At 37.7% G+C, this 16351-nt stretch overlaps 1 protein-coding gene across 1 annotated transcript in view; it reads left to right on the top strand.

Annotated features, from left to right (window-relative positions):
• RAB8B (RAB8B, member RAS oncogene family) overlaps positions 1-13892 on the top strand; it is a 69110-nt gene extending 55218 nt beyond the window's left edge. The window contains exons 4-8 of the mRNA XM_036844046.1: positions 2938-3015; positions 3986-4075; positions 5300-5365; positions 8610-8660; positions 9590-13892. Of these exons, the coding sequence (XP_036699941.1) occupies positions 2938-3015; positions 3986-4075; positions 5300-5365; positions 8610-8660; positions 9590-9682 (378 nt within the window). The 3' untranslated portion in view covers positions 9683-13892. The remainder of the gene's footprint in view (positions 1-2937; positions 3016-3985; positions 4076-5299; positions 5366-8609; positions 8661-9589) is intronic.
• The last annotated feature ends 2459 nt before the right edge of the window (positions 13893-16351 follow it).

Genomic DNA, 16351 nt, shown 5'->3' with positions numbered 1-16351 from the left:
ACTTGAGTCTTGGATCCTGCATGTCATCTGTTCCAGTGGGATGTGGGGCCGTTGTGTTCCCATTTCAACAGGTGGTGGTTCTGGCAGGTTTAGTTTGGTTGGCTCAGATATGCAGCGTTTTGGTAAGCACAGTACTGAGTCTGACACCGTGGCAGCATCCTTTGGTCTATTTCAAACTATTCAGCAACATTTGTAGGCATAGCAGTAACCCTGATGGACAATCGGGCTTTGGGGGGAAAAGGGACTGTATTATTGCATTATCGCCATTTCTCAGTACTGTCTTGTGAACTCTTAGGAGGCCGTTGTTGTTAAAGGTATGTATACTAGATATATGAAGTTTTTACCTGGTATACCGGAACTTGTATTTCCAGCTGATTCATAATATCAATTAGCTTACAAACATAGGGAATAGTCAAAGGGTTTCTGCTACTGAAACCAAAGATATAAATTAATAATTGTTGCCAATTATTGAGTCCAAGCTGTGTCCTGGATTCTAGGTAAAGTACTTTACAGATAATATCTCAGTAGATCCTCAAAAATCCAGTGTGGAAGATGTGCTGTCCTCATTTCCCAAACGCAGACTGCGAGGGATAAAATAACTTCTCCAGGATCTCCCAGGTAGCATGTGGTGGAGCCCAGACTTGATGCCTCTGACTCCAGAATCTGTGCCTTTAACCACTACACTGTGTTCACACTTCCTGTGCTAACCACCCAGAGTGCTACTTGACAGACAGCAGTAAAGATCAAGGTTGTCCACATAGCCCAAAGGGAAGTAAAGCTCTGGCAATTTTTTGCTTAATTTTACTATTGTAGGTAGCTAAGCTGTTTGAATCAGGAATTATTCAGATTGCATTTTGAGGCTTTTAAAAATTATGATAAAATATATGTAACATAAAATTTAACATTTAAGTGTACAGTTCTCCACTTTGATTTTTTTTTTTTTTATTACCTTGGTAATTGTAAAATCTGCTTTACAGTGTAGCCAAAGTTAAACATTTGCATTTGAGGCTAGGAGGAGGGAGGATAGAGAAGAATGTTGTTTGTCATTTAAATTTAAATCATAATGTATATTTTTCTGGTTGTCAGAAGGTTACATGTAGTATAGAAAGCTTTGAAAATCCTAAGAAATCATCTAAAATCCCACCACCATAAGAGATAGCTTCTGTTAACATTTTGCTATGTTTCCTGGATTCTTTTATCTATGTGTATTTTATTTGATTTATATTTATTTACATTTATATTTTGTATTTATTTACAAAGTTGGAAGCCAGACCCTGAAAGATTTTGCCTGCTATTTAAGGAATTTTAATTATGAGTACAATGGCGAGATGCCAAAGGATTTTAAGCAATGAAGTGATAACTCTGGTACCCTTATGGAGAGTGGATTAGAGGAGGTTAAGAATGAAAGCAGGGAGACGTAAGTCATCCATGTAAAGGCTAATTGATGAGAATGTGAGTAAGGCCTTGCATGTGGGGTATCAGACTGTGGAAATGTGGAGGTTGTTGACTCTACAGGACTTAGTGACTGACTAGTGGTGGAGCAGATTACTCCCAGGGGTCTGCTTGGGCTGGCTGGCAGGGATGTATTGCCCTTCAAAACGAGAGTACAAGGAGGAAGAGAAGATTTGAAGGGGACAAAGACAACTTCCTATTTCACTTAGTTGAGTTTTCGGTGACCACAGGGGCCATCTGGGAGCCAATGCCCTGTCAGTGTTCTCCAAGGCACACCTGACCCCTGTCTATGTCTTCGGCCTCATCTTGTGCCCTTCTCCCGGTGGATCTGGGCACTCTTGCCAAGCTGACAGTCTTTTACTCAACCTAGTAGGTTCTGGGCCTTCCTGGTGAGCAAGATATTCATCACATTTCTGCTATGTCCCAGGCACTGAGGGCTTCCCCTCTTCACTCCAGCCTCTACCCCTTTGCCCAGTTCAAGTCTACTCAGTCCTCAGGCCTTGGCTTTAATGTCATTTTCTCATGGAAACCTTCCGTGGGCCACCCCAGCCCCTCAGCCAGATTAGGTGAGCATTTTTACTCAGAGCTCCTCATGCTTCTTCATAGCGATTGTCTAAATTATAATTAATTATATAATTATTGGTTCATTGTTTTCTTTGCTAGCCATCCATGAGAAGAAGGGGCCTTGTCTATCTTATTCACTACTAGTAGCATTTGGTATACTATCAGGCACATAGTAGGTGCTCACTAAATATTTGTTGAAATGGATGGACGGGGGGTGGATCTAGCACTTAGTACACAAGTGTGGTCTTGTGATACAGATTTTGGAATAGGTAACGTACAGGTGTCAGTTGAAACATTTAGAAGATAAACCGTTTAAAAATACCAGACATGGGGTCTTCTAAAATATGATGACGATGCTTTTCATCAAACTGTGTAACAAATGCATTATATTTTAAGTGTCTGTGATTTACTTAGACAAATAGTAACTTTTTTTAGTTTAGTAACATTTCAATCAGTTCATATAAAAAGAAATAAATCTAAAGCCATATGGTTACAATCTTAGTATAAGAATCAGAAACAAGATAATTTCTACTTAGAATAAAGAAGTGCACAACAGAAGCGATTACCTCTTACTCTCAATGTTACCTCTATTTTAACTTAAACATCCTTTTAGCTTCAGTTGGTGCCAGTTTTATTATATGAGGTCAGGTAGAAAGGGTGTATCACCTTTACCATAATTACTAATTCATTAAAGGTTAAAAGTGAAAAAAATGTTAACAGAGTATTTATTTACATGGTGAGACAATGGAAGATTTTATTTATTTCTGTTTCTCTGTACTTCAAATTTTTATTATAAATTCCTTTTATAAAGACAGAAAAAGGACAAACACAAGGTTTCTGGAGGAGAAGAGTACATTGACATTATATTCTTTAACTTTAAATGTATAAAGTACTAAATAACGGTCTTTTTTCCTCTTATAGGGAATTATGCTGGTCTATGACATCACAAATGAAAAGTCCTTTGACAATATTAAAAATTGGATAAGAAACATTGAAGAGGTATGTATGGAAAGAGAATGGATACTAGAGAAGAGTCCTGCTGGGTGCTTATAAAGGGCTCCTCTGTCTCCCTATCACTCAGCTGAGCTGCTAGGAAGTAGGGCGCGGGCAGGTCAGGCCCTCTGCTCTGAGGAGTGCCAGGGAGGGTGACATCTCTGGTACCGCCAGTCTGACTTCTCTGCTGGACTTGGGGGGTGCAGACAGAGGAGCAGTTTCACAGAATTTTAAACTTGGCCCTGATCTTGAAAATAATTTAATCCAAGCCCCCATTTTACACATGAGAAGACTGAGGCCAGGAAGAGGTGACTTGCATGTGCTCATAGAGCCTTTAAAAAGGAGAGCGAGGATTAAAACCTTGGTTCTCAGGTTCTGTCTGTCCCACCAGGCTGTTTGACGGGCAAAAATATATATTTATTCCGGCAGTTTATCATTTTGCCCTTCTAACATTTTCTTCATCTTAGATATTTAAAATTTGGTTTAGTTCCAGTTTGATTGGTATGAAGATTTTTTTAAATGTCTTTGACATTTCAGAAAGAAATCTGACTCTGAAATAATTTCATACACATTTATATTAACCTACGTGAATTTATTGTTTAAGTAGTTCAGAATCCAGAATACCTTCCGCATTGGCTCACTTAGTACTGAGGTTTTCTCCCTTCTTTGACCCAAACTAACATTTGGAAGTTTTTTTGTTAGATAACTTTAACTTTTATTTTTGTTTGTTCATGTACCAAAAAAGACATGAGAATGACTGCAAGCCTTTGGGAAAAAAGTTCGCATGGACTCTTATGCTGTAGCTTTCCCCTCCTCTCACCTTTAAAATTTTTCTGTGAATCAGGCCTTGTGTTGAGTGAAAGATTATTTGTCTTATAATTAAATTTCTGGATCTGTTTCTGACAGGTTAAGATTTGCCTGTTGAGTAACTGTTTTTCTCAGGTTGTTAGTCTAACATACTGTTTTCTCCCTGCAGCATGCCTCTTCAGATGTTGAAAGAATGATCCTGGGCAACAAATGTGATATGAATGACAAAAGACAAGTGTCAAAAGAAAGAGGGGAGAAGGTAAATTTGAACTGAATGCATAAAGATTGGAATCTACTCACATTAAGCATTCATTTTCTTACTATTATTTAATTATTGATTTAAGTTTTTAAAACATCTATATTTTAATCTGTTAAAAAAACAACAAAAGGGTTGTAATCCATACTTGAATGGTATGAATTAGTATTCGAGCTCCAACTCCATATACTGTGTAGTCATGACTCATTCCTAAAGAATTTGCTGTTTTCTGGGAGATACAAATTGGTCCTTTTTCAGATTCCTGCAGCTTAGAGTTCAGGCTTTTTCTTCCGTATCTGTGTGTAAATACCCAGTTTTGAAGTTAAACCAGTTCATTCTCTTTGAAAAAAAGTAGCAGGATAGGTGAAGTTTCAACAGTAATCATTATTCAATTCATTTTTTTTTTCAGGAATATTTTACTACACATTAGATTTAGGTCATTATGGAGTTTTAGACTCTTCATTAAGCTACGGATATCATTTATAGGCATTTCTCTATTTTATGTCCTGCAAAACAAGAGTTTATTACATGTACGTATTCATTTCTATGACATTTTCCAAATTGACTTTAGAGGCTTCAATTTTTTAAGTCTTGGAATTTTGCTTTAGACTTTTTTTTAGTGATACGCGCAAAATGCATTTTGTTTTTCAATCTGACTGCGAACTTTTTTCCCCTAAAAACATTCACTTAATCTTGGTGTTGCACATGAACTGGGAACTCTTTGGAAGTAGATGGAAATGTAGAAGAGTTCACAATTTGCCACAATCAATAGAAACCCAAGCAGTGAGTACTTAGTATTTTAAGCATTTGTTCTTTTATGCACCAATTTATTAAAAAATAATGAAAAGTTACAATAGTAACTGTTGGAGGTTTGTACTTTGGGAGCAGATAAAAGGGGTAAATGTATCCCAAATTAATGATAGGGGTGAATGTCTCATAGGTTTGCTAGTGATTTTATTAGAGAACTACAGGTATAATAAAAAAAAAAGGGAAGTACTTAAGTTATGTTTTGAGTGGAAGTGGTGCCATTTTACTTACTTGTGGTGATGAAGTTAGATATCTAAATTTCAAACATGATACAGTAGAAGAAAGCAAAGAAATTTGAGAACCACAGGAGTTCTGAACTAGGTACTCTCCCTTTAGGACTCTGAAAAACCTAAAAAAATATAAATGCTCTATACGTTCAAGAAACTTGCACTGAATTTAAATGTTTCTCTTGTCTTTCAGTTAGCAATTGACTATGGGATTAAATTCTTGGAGACAAGCGCAAAATCCAGTACGAATGTAGAAGAGGTGAGAAGGAATTGTTTGGTGACTTGTTATGTAGTAGCATTAGTGTTTTAGGTGCCTGTGTTCAAGCAACTCTCCAAGCCTTGATATTTTCTGACTTAGTGAATGCCTTGTGGGAACTCCACTTCCATTCTGTAAATGTTTATGCTTCTGACTTTTATGTGGATCCTGGTTGTTGGATTTCTAACACCCGTCCTCCACATGGGATATATTAGATTGCTCAATTAAGAGTCACTGAACAGGGCTTCCCTGGTGGCACAGTGGTTAAGAATCTGCCTGCCAGTGCAGGGAACATGGGTTCGAGCCCTGGTCTGGGAAGATCCCACGTGCTGTGGAGTAACTACTGAGCCCTTGGGCCACAGCTACTGAGCCCGCGGGCCACAATTACTGAAGCCCGCACGCCTAGAGCCCATGCTCCTCAACAGGAGAAGCCACTGCAATGAGAAGCCTGCAAAGAGTAACCCCCGCTCGCTGCAACTAGAGAAAGCCCGCGTACAGCAACGACGACCCAACACAGCCAAAAAAAACCAAAAAAGGGTCACTGAACAGAAGATGGAAGTTCAGGTTAAGTTCAGTTTTGCCCTTTGTTTGGGAAGCTGGAAATCCTGCTCTGGCCGACCAAGCACAGTGTCCTCTGCTCATTTATCATCGTCCATGTCATCCTACAGTAGCGTGTAGCACAGTCTTAATTACTTTCATGTCTGCACTCTCTCAAGAGAGAATTAAACTGTTAGCTTATTGAACAGATTCCCTTAGTGTCCATGTTTGAAGTCGATTAAGCATGATACATTTTAACACTATGGCATTAAGTAGAAATAAGAAAGTGTGTTTATCAGAGAGTAGTTTTAATAAGTTTTCAGTAAGTTAACTGTTAAGACCAAATTATCTAAGGTCTTCTAAGAATAGATTTTCTTTGCCAAGCGCAGAGTTGTTGATAATATTTTCTTTTTTAAAAACATTTTTAAAACTGATCATAAAAATAATACATGTACTATGTGTTAATACATGTAATTTATTTAACAATAAAACTGATGGTTTCATAAACATTTAATTTCTCAAGCTGTTCACTCTTCACCATGACATATGGCTAAAAATTGAGACTTAAGTGACTCAACTAGTGGACGCTGATCAGAACTTTTTCTTTCTTTTAAATAACTAACAGTCATTTCTTCAGGTTGGCTAATGGGTGTTAGGAAACAGGAAGCCTCTACTGATTTATTTACTCAAGCATAGATACGCAGAAGAATGCTTCCTTCTGCTTGCTACAAAAGGATTTCCTTTCATCAGAAAGAGGGGAGCCTCTTCAGTCAGGTTTAATGGTGGAGACAGGAGAAAAGCTTGCTCACTGAGATGGCCCACGTAGGATTGCTGCCATGGAGTGAGCTCTGTACCCTGGCTTAATGGAGCAGGCTTCGGTCTCTGTTAGTCCTGTGCCCTGATCATACCTGTGATTTAGAGAGAGTATTGAGCTGGGAATTCCCTGGTCAGGGAACTAAAATCCCGCAACCCGCTCGGTGTGGCCAAAAAAAAAAAAAGAGAAGAGAGCATTGAGCTTTGGAAATATAGACCTGGGGATTGCCCGAGCTGCTTATTCTGGCCAGGTATTCTGCAGAAGTTAGCAGTTTTCCCAGAGCTTTAACTTAGCCTCAAAAACTGAGATGGGCTTACTTAGAAACTTTGACTCACAGGTGACCAGTGTGACAGTGAGACACTGACAATGAGTGATAATAGTAGTTATCATATTGCTTCTTTTTGACTGGTTTAATAATAATCCTTTTGCTGAACATTTTTGGGCATTAGGAGTGATTGGAAACAGACTGACATACCAGTGGTTTAGCATGGAGACAACTGAGGAAGCCTTAAGAGTCACGTAGAAACAAAGTAGGGATGATAGTTTTTTTTTAATTATTAATTTATTTATTTATTTTTGGCTGCGTTGGGTCTTAGTTGCAGCACAGGGGATCTTTCATTGCAGCGGGCAGGCTCTTCAGTGCGGCAGTTGGGCTTCTCTCTAGTTGTGGCACACGGGCTCTAGAGTGCACGGGCTCAATAGTTGTGGCTCATGGGCTCTGTAGTTGTGGCACTTGGGCTCTCTAGTTGTGGCACATGGGCTTAGTTGCCCTGCGGCATATGGGATCTTAGTTCCCCGACCAGGGATCGAACCCCTGTCCTCTGCATTGGAAGGTGGATTCTTTTTTTTTTTTTAATAAATTTATTTATTTTTGGCTGCATTGGGTCCTCGTTGCTGAGCGTGGGCTTTCTCTAGTTGCTGTGAGTGGGGGTTACTCTTCGTTGCGGTGCGCGGGCTTCTCACTGCGGTGGCTTCTCGTTGCAGAGCATGGGCTCTAGGTGCTCGGGCTTCAGTAGTTGTGGCTTGTGGGCTCTAGAGCTCAGGCTCAGTAGTTGTGGCGCACGGGCTTAGTTGCTCCGTGGCATGTGGGATCTTCCCAGACTGGGAACCAGGCCTCAAACCCGTGTCCCCTGCATTGGCAGGCAGATTCTTAACCACTGCGCCATCAGGGAAGTCTCTGGAAGGCGGATTCTTAACCACTGGACCACCAGGGAAGTCCCAGGGATGATAGGTTTTAAAAACGTTTGGCTTGGGTTTGGGTCAAGAGGCACTAGGCATAAAATGCCACTGAGATTTGTCCTGCTTCTATTTCACTGATTTCCACGGTGGGGAATTTAGCTGAGCTGTAGGAACTGTTGGGATTTTGGAGTGTTGTGACACGGGAGGTTATATATTCTCAGGTATAAGAGGGAAAGCAATTTGAAAGAGAGGAGGTTGGGAATAAAAGGTGGAGATTTTTGTGAAAACAAATTTTAGAGCTATAGGGTAATTCATAATTATTCCTTCAGTTATTAAACGGATATTCAGCATCTCCTAGACCAGAAACTGTGCCCCACTCTGGGGATGCCCAGGAGCTTTAGAGCCTCCGCCTCCCAAGTGATCTTATTATACCCATAACTCAACAAGTGTCATACTAGGAACTTGTGCCAGATGTTATGTGCAGAAAATATTCGATGAATGACAGTTTGATTACACTGGAAAACCTTTATGATATGATAAATGAAAAATAAGTTACAATAGTCATGTGTCTACTGTGATTGCAATTATGTTCTTTTCTCAATTAAAAACCTCAAAGTAATATATTTATATTTTATAATGAAATAATAAAAAAGGCTACATTTCTATTTTAAAAGATAATATAAACATATAATAATGAAATCTTTGGTTTACCTTTAGGCATTTTTTACACTTGCACGGGATATAATGACAAAACTCAACAGAAAAATGGTTTGTATGACATATAATTTTTATTTTCCTTATGCTGTTTTTAAATTTGTTCTCTTATTTGTGTTGTTTATTTATTTAATTAAAGGGATAGGCCTGATTATAATATATTCAGATTAACCCATTTTTTTTCCCTGACTTACATTTTCACCTGCTTAAACTTTGATTCTTATTTCTGTTTCTTCAAATTTCTTATTTCTGAGCTGCAGCTGTTTCAGTTCTTTCCTCTGGCTCTTTAAGTGGTCTTTATTTTTATTTTTTTTTTAACATCTTTACTGGAGTATAATTGCTTTACAATGGTGTGTTAGTTTCTGCTTTATAACAAAGCGAATCAGCTATACATATACATATATCCCCATTAAGTGGTCTTTAATTGAATTTTGATCAGAATAATTAAAGTAATAATGGCAAAATTAAATTTTTTATCTTTCTCTGTATCAGTATATAATTATGATCTCAAAGTCGCTGAAGTTTGCTTAAATTTGAAACAATCTCAGTGATGAATCATTACGACATCCCAACATCCCGGAAAGTTTGGTTTAACCTGAATCTTGCATATAATTGTATACCTTATGTTACCAACTCTTCTTACCTCCAACAAAGGGGTTGCCTGTACCAGTATCTTAACATTGTTTACATTATTACCCTTGAAACTTTACACTCTTTTGGTTATAATTTTTTTGAACTGGACTTAGGAACTTCCTAATATGTGGTTAATATATTAGGTGCTAGCCTTAAAATATTTTTCCTATATTAACCCACCGTTTCCAAAGAAACAGACAACATCAGAGCTTAACTAGTTCCCTTCCTAATTAACCACACTACTGAGGACACATTTATGGCATGGTTAGATATTTTTTTATTTCTTAGATAATTGGGCTCAAACCATGAAACTTTTATTTCCTTGCTAACTCCATCTTCTGTTTTTTTAGAATGACAGCAATTCATCAGGGGCAGGTGGACCAGTGAAAATAACAGAAAACCGATCAAAGAAGACCAGTTTCTTCCGTTGTTCGCTACTTTGATGAACTCTTTCTGAGAGACTGCAGCTCACCTAGAGGACCCTTTCCTGCTTCTCTGAAAGCACAGGTCACCCAGCCTCAGAATCATCCTGCCTGGCTGCTACTGAGAGCACCGCTGAACCTAGACCTAGATTCTGCACACAGAATGTGCAGTGGATTCCAGCCTCATGGCCCATCAAGATAACACGCTTCTTCTTTCAAACGTGGAAGCAATGAAGTGGAGACACATGCAGGACTTAACTTGTTTTTCCTCTGTTTTATTGCGTGTTGCAGAAGCTGCTATCTTTTTCTTTTTCACTTTGCACATCAGTTGTTAGCCTTTCCTTGTTACAGCACAATCTGAGATTCATATCTGCACACTTCTGTCTGATGAGGTTCTAGACAAATTTGCATTCGGGAATGTTTAAAAAAAGAGTAGAACATTTAAAGCAGAGGTTAATGTACAAAAATTACAGCATATCTGGTCAGATTCATATGGGCAAATGTTATTGCATTGATAGCATTTATTTAAGGACTCTGATTTTCTTAAATAAAAGAGTCATTAAATTCTGATAAAATTTATCTTAAAAATTCATAAAAATGCCCATCTGTTCATCAAAGGCCACAGTTTCTTTATTTCTTCAGATTGTTTAGAGTTTTGCTTCATTCCTGACTTTTTTGCCAGAGTCTGGGTAGCTGAATAAATCACTTTTTCAGGTGATTTATTGATTACCTCTGCCTAATCTATTGACACTGCATTTGGAAATCACTTTAATGTCGCTTTTCTTGAGTTTTGTATTTGCTCTTCTTTCCTATGTTTGACCTATTATAATCACTCACCTAAAACATAACATATTTGAACATTGTTGTCTGTTTCTAAGTGTAAGCTTCTTAAACTGAAATTTTACATAGACAGACACACTACTTAGGGTTTTATTTCAGCATCTAATTGTTGTTCTGTCACATCAGCAAACATAATATATTTTTGCTTAGATTCACTCCTTAGCTGTTGGTTTAGTAGTAATGCCCAATTCTTATCATAATCCCTGTCTGCAAGAATTAACAAGAGTTAGATTTAGACTTAGTTCACAGAATGCTTACCTATAGGGATAGAGATTAATTTGTGGATATAAATTTCATAGAGATAGCTCTTGGTAATGGTGAAAATAATGATTTTTTTTTAAATTTGGGCTTTTTTTTTTTTTTTAATAAAATTAATTAGACCTAGTGCAGCCTCTAGGAAAAGTCTTGCCTTTTCATTAGAGCAAATATGAACATGGTTTCAGTTTTACAACAGCTGTTGTTGAATGTGTAGAACCCAGTTCCATCTGTTCAGGTGCATTGTTATAGAACTTGGTCCAGCCATTTGGGCCAAAGCCAACCAAAAAACTTAGCTGCCTTTCTCACCAAACACTGGTACTGGTATGCCTTTTGTAGATGAAACCGTCACATGAGAAAAAAAGGTATTTAGTGTTAACTTAATGTGCCAAATTCACTGTTGTTATTCTAGCCTTCAGTGTCATAACACAGAAGGGAGTAATAAAGAGGTGATTAGGAAATAATAATTATTCTTCCTGTTAGGCCTGGTTTTGTTTCACAAAGGTTACCATCATGCTTTATAGTTAAGTCCGGGAGTTGAAAGCGGGAATGGATTGCTTGTTACCTCAGAGAATTCTGCTTCAAATTAAGATGTATCATTAGAATACTTGGACCAGTCAACCTTTACTACTTGTTTGAAAACTTATGCACAATTTAGTGGCAGGAAATATATACCAGAGCTATTTTTGATGGGTTCACTAAATTTATTGTTCACAAATTTCAGTCTCCTTGATTTTTTCTTTTTTTTTTTTTTTTGTACTTACTTATAGGCTTAAAGGCACCAGTTGGTGTCCCAGTAAAATCAGTAGTTCCTTGATCAAAAGTTGACTGTAAATCTACCATCTGAAAATTAGATAGGTTTCTGGAACAAAAAAAGATAATTTCTTAGAAACATTTTGTATTCACTGATTTTCAGAAAAAGATCCCAGCAGTTAAGCTTTCTGGATGGTAACAAGGTAATTTCTAAAAGGCAAGTGCTATGACACCATGTATGAATGTAACTCTCTTAGTAATTTACCTCCAACTCTTTGGTGTCTTAACACTTTGGTTTATATCTCAGGGGTTGTCTGCAAACCAAAACTGACATATTCTGTGGTTAGCCTTTTTTTTTTAAACAGAATGCTTTGCTTTTGTTTTTTTTTCCTTCTCTCTTCTGTTGTCTCATATGGGTTAATAACTAGTCTCCATGAACTTCCCTTTGAAAGAGCCTATGAAAGTTAGATGAGTCTAAAAGTGTTCTTTGAAGTAGCAGCAAACTGGGGGTATATACTCTGTTATATAGAAATAAATTGTCCTTGCTATTTTCTTACATTTAGCTTTGCTAAATTGTATATAATTTGAGCTAAGACCATAGGAGATTCACTTTCTGCATGGTAAAATGCCCCAATAAATACTCCACTTTGCTTAATAATGTACATATAGTGCATTATTTTTTTCTATTTGTAGATGAATTTAGTGACAGATAATTGTCTGTTCCCTGCTGAAATCTAGTTTTGTGTGAACATTTTTGTGGTTTTATGGATAAAGGTACATGAAGGTTTATTGCAGCAGTATTAGTGGTTCAGTGGCTGCATTTTATTATCAGTGTGCTAATTTTTGACAATGATTGGGCTAGACCTTTTCAAATAGAGTCTGAGGGTATCAGACAATGAAAACGTGCTGTAACTAAGTAGCATGTAAATCAGTTGATTGTAAAGCGTTTCACTGGGAACTTATTTTAGCTATATTTTACTTCAGACAGATTATGAGAAAATAATCCACCTGTGCATCAGTTAGGAGGTGCTGCAGGGTTTCTTACTATTTACATGAACATTTTGTGCAGTCTTTGTTATAAATTTTCAGAAGACTATACTCTTTACTTTGAAGGACTATTTTTTAATTATACCTCATTTAGCTAACTAGTATTCTAATACCTAGTAGAAAAACAGTGAGCCAGTCTTTAAGTATCCAACACAATTTAGACTATATGTTTTGTTTTGAACTAAAGGCATCATTGGAAAAAGTAGCAGGTAGTTTAGGATAGAACATACATGTCATATCCAGTAGCGCAAAAAAAGTATTATCTTCCTGTCTCCATTAATAAATTTAGCTGTGCAATATAGATAAATGTTTGCAGAAATTTCTAAATAAGAGATTATAACTCCATTTTACAGGTTCTGAATGCTGAGAATCTGTATTAAGGCTTATAGTTTTTCCTGTGAACAGTAAGTGATACGTGTAAGCAGACTTCCTTTCCTAGTTCATGACTTAGATTTCTTTATAAATTTAGTTCTTAATCTTTAAAGATGAGCTTCTAAGCTTAAAATTTTAAAATAGCATTTCATTATGTTGGTTTACTTTTCTCTGATTTTAAGCACTCATTTCTGCTCTCAGATTTTTTATCATTTTTCTTTTAACAGAAAGGACATTCCTTTTTCCTTCTTGTTATATCCAAAGAAGGGGGTGGGGGAATGTCTAAAAATGAAATTCCTTGTCCTAGAGGGACCTAGATGGACAGAATATACTAATAAAATTTCAAATGCTAGCACAGTTTTACAGTAGAATTGGTCTTTTTTCAGACTAATAAAATTAATGGATGTCATGTTCACTATGAAAAAAATCTAAATGAAATTTACAGAAATGAAAATTAGCAAACAATTATTTTAGGGATATTTTCAAATTTTACTTCATTTTTTGAAATGCTTGTGCCATACGCAATTGCATTTCTTATTGCCAAGAACTAATAGAACTTCTTGTTTTATTTCTTACCTTTTTTTAAAATGTGAATTTAATTATAATTCATTCCTATGGCCTTACAGATGGGTTTTGTTTATTTGCAGCTGACACTGTCCCTTTAAAGCAAAATACTGTAAACTATTTGACTAAAATCATGCCCCTAAAGGGAAATACCCGTTTTTTCCATAGAATCATCCTACTGTAAGTTTCAGCATATTTTACTTTTGCTCCAATGGCTTAATGTGAAAAAGCTCCTGCAGATAAAGTGGACCTGTCATGTTGTTAATCTTGTTTAAGCCAATTCATTAACTGTGTACTGATAATGATGCTGTGTTTTTTTTATGAAAAAATGGATTTTATTCCAGGTGAACTTTTTTTTACAATAATGTTCGTCTAAAATAAAAACTACATAATGAAAATACTTATGTCTCTCTGAAATGGATTGCACATTTTTTAAATGTTTCTTCTAATTTGCTAGGTGTGTGTCTCAAACCATGGTAGACTTGAGATATTTTAGCAAACTTTACATCTTACTTCGAGTTCTTTTTGTTTTTTTGGAGGGAAATTTTATTTATTTATTTATTTTTAAACTGAAGTGTAGTTGATTTACAATGTCATGTTAGTTTCAGGTATACAGCCCAGTGATTCAGTGATATATATATATTTTTTTCAGATTCTTTTCCCTTACAGGTTATTACAAGATGTTGAGTATAGTCTCCTGTGCTGTACAGTAGGTCCTTGTTGGTTATCTATTTTATATATTTTAGTGTGTATGTGTTAATGCCAACCTCCTAATTTATCCCTCCCCCCTGCCCTAGAGTTCCTTAAAGACTGAGAAAAATGGCCAGAGCTCCTGCTTATTCTTAATTCAGCATACATTGAGGTTATTCTGTTATAGAACTGCAGCCTTAAATTGATCGTGCTTCCCTTCTTAGTCCTTGCCAGTTTAGTTTCTGTTGTTTTCACTTTCAAACAGCACAATTGGATGTCGATGTTCTGCCAATGTTCTACCCCTGGGCTGGTGCATGTTCCTGGTAGCTTTTGCCGTTCATCCCCAGAACCATTTTGAACCTTCACTATTCCTCTCAAGCTTATTTTCCTTTCACTCTTTTTTTTTTTCTTAAAGGTCAAGTCTTTTATTTATTTATTTTTGGCTGCGTTGGGTCTTTGTTGCTGTGCATGGGCTTCCTCTAGTTGCTGTGAGCGGAGGCTACTCTTTGTTGCGGTGCGCGGGCTTCTCATTGCGGTGGCTTCTCGTTGCGGAGCACAGGCTCTAGGCGCGCGGGCTTCAGTAGTTGTGGCACGTGGGCTCAGTAGTTGTGGCTCGCGGGCTCTAGAGCACAGGCTCAGTAGTTGTGGCGCACGGGCTTAGTTGCTCCGCGGCATGTGGGATCCTCCTGGACCAGGGCTCGAACCCGTGTCCCCTGCATTGGCAGGCAGATTCTTAACCACTGCACGGCCAGGGAAGTCCAGCCTCTAGGATCTTGAAAAGGTGAGGTTAGAGATTTTCCCCTAAAGCCTCTAGAAGGAAACTATCCTGGCCCTGACACCTTGATTTTAGCCTGGTAAGACTCATTTCATAATTCTGACCTCCAGAACTATAAGAGAGTAAATTTGTGTTGCATTAAGCCATTAAATTTGTGGTAATTTGTTTACAGCAACGATAGGAAACTAATACAGTTTTCACATTTGTATCTCTAGCTCCAGCCTCTTTCCAGAGGGCCAGACTTCAAAGTTGATCCGCCTACTGGACACCTCCCCTTGAATCTGCTACAGGTACATCAAACAACATGTCTGAAATTCCAACTCAACTCTCCATCTTTCCTCCTTCTCCAGCAATTCCCACCAACAACTCTAAATCCCAAGAGGAGAAACCTATTCTTTCTCCTCTTCTCTCCATCTTGATGGCACCATCATCTGCCCAGATCCCCAAACAGTTAATCAACCTCCGAGCCTTACATGTACTAACTCCTTACTCTCTAATCTATCTCCTTGCCCATTATTTTTGCCTCTTCGTTCAGGCCTCCTTATCTTTTGCCTAGATTTCTGCAACCTCTCCTAACCAGTCTTCCAGTCTCTAATCTTATTTTCCTCCAATCCAGTTTTCACAGTGCTGACAGGTTTTTAAAACAAGTCTTACATCCCTGCCAAATTTAATCCTCATAACCTTGGGAAAAAAAAAAAACTAAACTCTGTAGCCTGGCAAACAAAGTCCTTTGCGATCCCCGCATCTTTCTTTCCCGCCTTAGATTTTGTCACTCTTTAACTCATATGTACCTTTTGAACCGCATCAGTAATTGCATTTCCCCGAACATAACATGCTTTGTCATTCCTTTCCTTACGCTCTTCCTTCTGCTGACTCCCTGCCCCTTGTCTAACTCCTCCTTATCGTTCAGTAACTTCTACTTATTTTCATTCAGTAAGGGTTTCTCTGGGAAGACTTCAGCCACAACCCATCCCTGGTTAGGAACTCCCTCCTGTGTCTGCCCAAAGTGTCACTCACTACCCTGGATTCGAATCATCTGTTTACTTTCCTTCCCCACTAGACTCTAAGCTCTTGTAAGGTGGGGACCGAGTCTTTGGTTTTTGTAATCACAGTATCAGGCAAAGAGCCTGGCACATAGTATGTGTTTAATAAATGTTGAAAGAATCAGTGAACTTCAGTAGTCATCACAATCAACACGTTGCTGAAGAAAGCTAAGTGTAATTTAGGAGCTGTTTGGTTCTCCATTTACTTTTTTTTTTTTTTTTTTTAATTTATTTATTTATTTACTTTTGGCTGTGTTGGGTCTTCGTTTCTGTGCGAGGGCTTTCCCTAGTTGCGGCGAGCGGGGGCCACTCTTCATCGCGGTGCGCGGGCCTCTCACTATCACGGCCTCT

Source organism: Balaenoptera musculus, chromosome 2, assembly GCF_009873245.2.
Source record: "Balaenoptera musculus isolate JJ_BM4_2016_0621 chromosome 2, mBalMus1.pri.v3, whole genome shotgun sequence".
NCBI lineage: Eukaryota > Metazoa > Chordata > Mammalia > Artiodactyla > Balaenopteridae > Balaenoptera > Balaenoptera musculus.
Note: the sequence above shows the minus strand (reverse complement) of the source record. Positions and strands in the feature narration are given on the sequence as shown.